This window comes from Uranotaenia lowii, chromosome 3, assembly GCF_029784155.1.
Source record: "Uranotaenia lowii strain MFRU-FL chromosome 3, ASM2978415v1, whole genome shotgun sequence".
NCBI classification, from domain to species: Eukaryota; Metazoa; Arthropoda; class Insecta; order Diptera; family Culicidae; genus Uranotaenia; species Uranotaenia lowii.
Window position 1 is genome coordinate 163,938,361 of NC_073693.1, and position 8,474 is coordinate 163,946,834.

The 8,474-nt window shown below is 32.5% G+C and overlaps 1 protein-coding gene across 8 annotated transcripts in view; it reads left to right on the top strand.

The window, feature by feature from the left end:
- The window catches only part of LOC129751162 (band 7 protein AGAP004871), a 544,098-nt gene extending 540,689 nt beyond the window's left edge, over positions 1-3,409 (top strand). For all 8 annotated transcript variants that reach the window (XM_055746503.1, XM_055746504.1, XM_055746505.1 and 5 more), the window contains one exon: positions 1,813-3,409. In XM_055746503.1, the coding sequence (XP_055602478.1) occupies positions 1,813-2,095 (283 nt within the window). In that variant the 3' untranslated portion in view covers positions 2,096-3,409. The remainder of the gene's footprint in view (positions 1-1,812) is intronic.
- The last annotated feature ends 5,065 nt before the right edge of the window (positions 3,410-8,474 follow it).

Here is an 8,474-nt window from a genome sequence, read left to right on the forward strand (position 1 = left end):
TCATTAAATTTAACCTTTATACCTTGAGCAATATTCAATCGAAATGCGACAGACAACTTTCATAAATTGTCTTAATTCAACTTTGACACAGTTTGAACCCGTCAAATAATGCTGGTTCTACTTACTTTTGTAACCTTTTATCAGAATAAATATGCATCCGAATGAAATTTCACCTCGTTTGAATATGGTCTGTCAGTTGTTTGTGTAGATTTCATGCTAGTAAAACATTCGTTCTCGTGTCGTTTTAGGGACTTGGAAGGTGAGTGTTCTGAAGGTTTAAGAATTTCCAATTTACATTAGCAAAACACTTGCAATGTCATGTGATATTAATGTAATTGAAATTCGATTTTAACACTATGAAAAAAATCTAAAAAATTACATCACCTATGATGTAAATAAATATGTCAGAGTTTTCAGTGTGAGTTGAATATTACACGTTTGTAAACTTCAACAGACATATAAAACATGAAAGACATGTAATATATTTAAGGCGTGTAATATTTAAATCGCTCTTGAAGTTCCGGCATATGTCATGCATGTTTTTATTCCCATTATATGTGATGTAAATTTACATCAAATAATCGCGTTCCGTGTCAAGTAATTTTTGTGTCATTAGAATTCAGTGCTAGTTGTTCACACGTATACACACAAATACACAGACATCGTCAGAACTCGCCGAGCTGATTATATATCTAAGACTCATAATTAATGATCCCTCCAATCGATCGATAACTATAGGGGAGAATGAGGATACTTGATCCCTGGGGATACTTGATTCCTTAGCTATATCTAGAAACTGGAATGTCCTTCAAAGATCAAATAATCTAGAAAAATGTGCCAAATGGAGCAAAACAACTATGCTAAAAGCTCAAAAAAATCTAACAAAATAATTGTTTGAGTAATTGAACTTTGTTTGAAAAATTTCACGAAATGCGACTTGAAGATCTTTTTTCATCACTTTAAAATGTTCTTTACATGGAAAAATCATAACCAATATATTTGTTCCAAAAAATCAATCGTTTGAGCGTAATATGAACATCATAATATCATATTTTCAAAGCAATGGAAAACTCTCAACTTTTTTCAGAAAAAGTTTTCTAAAATGTTGTTTATGGGTACAATCGATCCCTAGAGTTAAAAACGGTATATTCTTCTTCTGAATGGATTGTGATCATTGCTGATTATGAAATTACAAATATTTATCCAATTACTAATATTTATCCAACAATTGTCTGAAGAAATGGGCTAATATAATTAATTTTCTCATAGTTATAGAAAATAGCGCCTTGAAGTATGCAATGTCTTTAGCGTTGAGACAATATTATAGGATTTTCTTCCTCTAACTGTTATACATTGTGAAATGAGACCAAACATGACCAAAATAGTCAATTGACATTCTATCTTGAGGTTCTGTTTGTTCTGTTCTGTTTTATTAAATTTTTCGAAAAAGATATGATGAAAATAAGAAAAGGGGATGAAGTATCCCCACTCTCCTACCTTTCTGTAGGAAAGGCAAAACATTTCTCCGTTTTAGGACTGCGTAAAAATTCAAAACTGTAAACAAATCTTTATCATCGAATGTGTGTTCGCAAAAAATCACGATGAAATACATACGTCTTGTACTGGCATAAATGACGATTATGAAATTCACCAACCTGGTGGTGTAAAAGTCTTAATGTTGTGAATGATATATCCCAACCATTTTTTTAAGCTAAGCTGGCATTATTTAGTTCATTGTACCTAAGCAAATTAAGAAGCATGAGTTTTGGGGTGACTAATCACGATTTTTTTATTCCCTTCATTAAATTGCAGCAAGGACGTCCGCCTGCCGGTTCAACTGCAACGTGCCATGGCAGCCGAAGCCGAGGCCGCTCGTGAGGCACGCGCCAAGGTCATCGCAGCCGAGGGTGAGCAGAAAGCGTCCCGAGCTCTGCGTGAGGCCTCGGAGGTCATCGGCGATTCACCGGCAGCCCTGCAATTGCGCTACCTCCAGACGCTGAACACCATCTCGGCGGAGAAGAACTCAACCATCGTGTTCCCGCTGCCCATCGACATCCTGACCTACTTCATGAAGGCCAAAGTGGCCCCCCAGTAGTAAGTGGCCGTTCGAGTGCGGGATCTCGAGGGCCCCCTCTGCTCTCGGAACTTTGCCAACGCCCCTCCACATCCACGAAGGTCCGTAGACCTTCCCCTGACGCCCATGTACCAAATGCCAGCCGACACGCTGAAGGCATTTTTCCTGTCTCAATCCCAAAGCCGACGCCAAAAGCCACAACCGAAACGTCGCAGGTCGGCTTTTACCAGGTGGCAAAAGTTGTAGGATAGAAAAATGTCGCTGACGTCGGTGGTCACTTTTATTCCTCACATATACACAGACAGACAGTTTTCATTCATAATCCCCACTTTTCCACCACAAATTTTTCTGCCCCCTCCCCAAATTCTGCCTAGATTAAAAGGAAAACTTTTTCTACTGAAGGACACACAACACTGCGGTAGTTATGAGACTTGAACGAATTTTATAAATAAATATTTCGGTGTTCGGTGGAGCAACCAAAACGGCCATTTAAGGGTGTCTCCCCACCAGAAAACGAATAACAACAACAACAACAGCAAACCAAAAACTGGCCCATCGCATCATCTTCGTAAATGTACTGTAATGTGTAGCATCTCTTACTGGGGACATCTTTTCATTTTCTCAATCTCTCAGACTATAAACGAAACCTAGGTAAGGGAAGTAAGGAGAAAAATTTATCTGAGGCAGCAAACTCTCATTGTAGATATCGTCGTAGGACATTATTACTATACAAGGCATACATACAAGCATACACACACACATATGTACTGACACTGTTGGTACTCTAAATCTAGTGTTATATCAAGGATATTTTTGGTACCTCAAAGAGCGGCCACGGATATATTGGAGCAGATGGGAAAAGTTTTAAGCGTGCCGAATTTATTTTCCAACTAGAGAACAACTTCTAATGAGATTTAGTTCTGTGAGATATTATTGTTTGAACAATTGTTTTAGAGGCTTTTGCAGGCGCTAAGACTTGCAATTAACTTTCATATTTATTGCATTTTTTTTTTCAGAAATGGTTTTTTTTTTTGAATAACTTGAGCCTCAGCACAAGCAAAGAAATGCACTGAGCAATCGGGGACGGCATACAATTTCAATGTTTCGAAAAATATCTTCATCGGTTTTACCCCTGAATGTATGCAATACCGTCAGCTTTTTTTCGAAATCTAGGGTGAATAATGGAAAAGTTATAAAACCTGGAATGAACAAAACGGGAATTAGGTTACATATTTATTATTTGACAGCTGCTGTATATTGCTTATTCGATAGTTTCAGTATCATAAAAAAATTCAATGAATTCAAATTCATCTCAAACTTGATTGGAATCATGAAACGGACTTATTTAATCTAAGTTTCTATATGCTTTTGTTAAACTCAAATACAATCAAATATTCAACAATTTATTATAGTTTTCAAATACTTAAGTTTAAGTTTTTAACAAGGAAATTTTCTCTACTTAGTTTGCAAAGGTGTATAAATATGAAATTTTATTTTATTGTCTACTTCAAGGCGTTTAAATACCAAGAGAACTGATATCATTTGACACAGTTGATAAACTTGGTTGTTAATCGAAAGATAAGCATAAAAAGCAGTAAATAGTAGAAAGCACATGCAGTGAATCCCCGATTTTGACAGAAAATGCATTATAGTGTGACCAATTGGGTTCAGAAACAAAGCCGATTAATTTTTTAAAAGCTTTTTTACAATACTGATGATATTAAAAATAAAACGTAATAACTGCGTCATTCAAAACAGGGTAGGGGTTTTTTTGTGTTGCACTAGACTCTTGTGTCTAGAGAAAAGCGTTTTTGGGGCTTATGATTTAATAACTATTTTTGGAAGATTTTGGCGTCTTGAATTCAAGTCATATGTAAGATTTTGTCTATCAGATCTTAATTTAGTGTATGGCGCGTGGAAATTTTTGAAATTGATCGATTTTGAGTCAAATCGATCATTGATAGTTGATTAGCCAACAAACCTTCCTTAAAAACAAAAATTGATTTTGAAATGATTGATTATCCTTCATTCAATCAAGGATTTACCTAGATTTCAAACATTCAGAGATACATGGCTTCAAAAATACTAAATTTTACAATTTTTAGGAAGTTTTAATAGATAACATTTCAACTAATTCTGAAACTGCTGATGAAAGTCTACGAGTATTTTATTTGAATGATTCTAATTCATTTGAGAACTTTGTTGAAGACTGCAAAACGATTGGACTTATGGTTTAAGAAATATATTTAAAATTGCCGTAATTGGAAAAATTGGAAAAAAATAATCAAAAAGAAAATTTCTATAGATAAGTTTTTTTTCTCAAAAGTCAAAAGTTGTTACCATCTTCTAGGAAGTTGATCATTAAATTGAAACTTTGAATTTCCAAGTTTTTGTAATGTTTTACAGTTTTGCCCGAAAAGTGCTCAAATTGATTAAATGATTATTTACCCATTTTCGAAAGCTGTGAGGATAATTTAATTTATGTTTACGAAAAGCTTTCAATTTAGGTATTTTTTTATAATCTGACAGGTTTGCGCCTAGGATCTTCAGTTCTGTTTCTCCAAAAACTTCAAATTTAGTTCATTGTAGTGCCTTGAAAAACTGTTCATTGTTTGCAGATTTTTTGAATTTTCACTTTTTGAGTTCTTTGAGGCTAGATTTTTAGTGAGAAATCCATATTTCTAAAGCTCATATTTTTGTCTTTTTTTCAACAGAAATTATAAGATAGCAGATCAGAATGCATTAAAATTTTATAACCTTTTTATTAAAAAAAAAAAGTGAACTTCCACACAAAAAAAAAACGTGAAAAAGTTTTCAAAAAGAGTTCAAAAATACCATCTGCGAAATCTAATATTCTGCGGAAAATAACGTTTCATAGCCAATATTATTAATAGCCATTATTGTTTTCATAATGCTCAAAGGCGAGAATAGTCCATTTTGATATCTTCAAATGAAAGTTGCAAGATAAAATGGGTTGAAAATTTAAAATTTTTGCAGCACATATATTTGTTAATACAGATGATGATTTTGAAAACTTTTCAATGCTAATTTATGTTTTTTCGTGTAGAAGTTTGCTACTTTTGTTTTTATTATCATTTTTGAAAAACTGATGAAAATGACAAAGTTAGCTAAAAGCGAAATATCTTGTAATTTTTTCTCATAAAGATTTAACTTCAAATATCTAATAATAGTACGTTTCACAATTTGCAGAAAAATTCGCAAAAATGAACTTATTTTGAAGTTTTGGAGTGAATCGAAAAAAAAACACGTCAGGATCAATTGAAAAAAATTCAAAAATGCTTGTCTACTTCAAGGCGTTTAAATGCCAAGGAAAGGGTTTATTTTCAGCCCAGGTAAAAAATTACGTTCTAAATCGAGAAATTAGTTCAAGGCACGTTGATACAAACACATATAGGGGAGATGAGGGCATAACGAGCACCCGAGGCATAATGAGAAGTCCATTTTTCTACATAAGTACGTATTTTCTTAAACAAATTTTCATGAGGACTTGTTTCGTACTACCTATAGTATTAATTTTTCACCAAAAAAGAAATATCCTTTTCATATTTACAGAAATATTAAATAATAACCAGCTAGGTTCTCAAGTGACGAAAATATTATAATTTTTGAGCACAACCAAATAAGCTTTTATGACCTTTAAATCATCTTGATCTGAAATGTATGCACTGCAACATGATCTACACATTGTTTCTAAATTTTCAGCATCATAAAATTTTTGATTTTTCACTTCAATCAATTGTAAAACGCGTTTTTACTTTAATTTGTTCACTAGAGGCGAACAGAGCACTTTCAATGAAGGCATATTGAGCATTTTCTGCCGGAGAATCTAGCAGCGAATTCAACTCGATGAAGTCACCTGAATAATAGAGCTACAGCTTAACTTGTATCGTCTGACGATTTGGCCTATTGGTTAGATGTCGGAGAGGTAATCAGTAGACTCGGGTTCGATTCCTGTCCGAGGGGATTTTTTTTTTGCACATACCATTCATGATTGATTTTTTTTATTGTTACATTATACGGCTAATAGCATCAAAGCATCATCCGTCAAACAAAACACCAGAATGTATGAACATGTGTTAATTCTTTGAATTCTACAAACAGACCTAGATTATTTTGTTTTTGCTTTGTTTGATGAATCTACGCCTCACCGTTTAGTGCAATCATGATCATAAATGATAAATGAAGAAAAAAAAATCACCTCCACCAGGAATCGAACTCGAGCCTACTGATTATCTATCCGACATCTAACCAATAGGCCAAATCGTCAGACGATACAAGTTGAGCTGTAGCTCTATTACTCAATTGACTTCATCGAGTCGAATTCGCTGCTAGATTCCCCGGCAGAAAATGCTCATTATGCCTTCATTAATGGTGCTCATACTGCCTCGGGGGGTTTCTCATTATGCCTCTACAGTGACTGGTTTTCAGCTTTCGGCAAAATTTTTTAAAATGCATTTTTAAACGTTTTTATCTACTTTTTTAAGTTTCATCCAATTAGACAATAGACTATTTGAGTGTCGGAACACGAAACAATGATGTAATTCACATATTACAGCTGTTCTCTATGGTTAAATAAGCATTTTCCTTAAGGTGCCCATTATGCCCTCATCTCCCCTACAAATGTTTTATTCTTAAATGATTTCTTCAAATTTTATTTCTTTAGAAAAAAAAAACGATTTTGAATTTTTCAATTCAAAGTTTTCCTTTCCGTTGTTTTGTTTTGATTGTTAAGGTACCCCATCGAAGGACGTCTTCGAAGAAAAATTAATACCAAAGGTGGAAACTTTTTCTTGGAATTGGTCAATTCCAGAACATTAAGTTCTTTCAATTTTATATTTAAAAAAATGGGAAACTTGGGAAACACAATCTCAGAGTTCTGAAAAATATCTTGATTGATGATGCTATCTTTGGATATATGCACCAATTTTAACAGACTTATTACCCTCATATTTTATTTGTCAAAACGTTGATTATGTTATTCATTTTTACAAAATTCTAATTATAATTTAACAAATATGACATTCTTTAGTTTATGTTTACGACAAGTTTTCAATGTGATACTTTTTTATAATCTGACAGGATTGAAGCCTAAATTCTTAAGATTTACTCCACAAACTAAAATTACAGATATTTTTTACGACTTGGAAAGCACATTATTTTTTTGCAGATTTTTTTAATTGTCATTTTCTAACTTTTAAACAAAAAATCCAAACCAAAATATGTTTAAAAAAAAATTCTAAATAAATCGCAAAAATGAACAAGTTTTGAATTTTTTGAGATAATCTGAAGACTCTGGACGAACACGTCCAATATTTAAAAAAAAAATCCAAAATGCTTGCCTACTTCCAGGCGTTTAAATGCAATGGAAAGATTTATTTTCAACACAGTTGATAAATTAGGTTCTAAATCGAGAAATTAGTTCAAGGCAGGTGGTTAATAATACAAACACAAATTTCAAACGTCGTCCTATAATTGTTTTTTTTATATATAAAAATATTTTGCGTATTCCAATTCAAAGTTTCCATTTGTTTTACTTTGCAATTTTAAATTCCAATCTTCTATTTAATAGCCAATTAAATTGATTTTTTTTATTTTAAGCTATTTCATCGAAGAAAATCTTCGGAGGAAAATTAAAATCAAAGTTGGAAACTTTTTCTTGCAATTGGCAAAGTGAAAGAAAAATCCAAACGAGAAAGTTCTTTGAATTATATAAAAAAAATGGGAAAATTGGGAAACACAATCTCAGAATTTCGAAAAATATCTTGATTGGTGTTGTTATCTTTGGATGTATGTACCTATTTTAACAGACTCATTACCTTCATATTGAATTGGTCAAAACTCTGAAATCATTTTATTCAGTTTTACGAAATTCTTCTAAAAATTTAACAAAAATAACACTCTTTAGTTTATGTTTACGACAAGTTTTCAATGTAGATACTTTTTTATAATCTGACGGGTTTGCGCCTAGGGTTTTCAGATTTACTCCAAAAACTTAATATTAAATTGCAGATTTTTTGAATTTTCATTTTCTGACTTCTAAGCTAAAAATTCAAACTCAATTATCTTTAAAACCTTTAAAAATTTACAGAAAAATTCGCAAAATGAACTAATTTTGATTTTTTGGGGATAATCTGAAGACTCTGGACGAAACACGTCAGATAATTAGAAAAAAATCAAATTTTCTTGCCTACTTCCAGGCATTTAAATGCCAAGGAATGATTTATTTTCAACACAGTTGATAAATTTCGTTCTAAATCGAGAAATTAGTTCAAGGTAGGTTATTAATGATATAAACACAAATTTCGAAAACTTCGTCTTTAAGTTTTATTTGTTTTAATACAAAATTATATTGAGATTTCCAATTCAAAGTTTTCCTTTG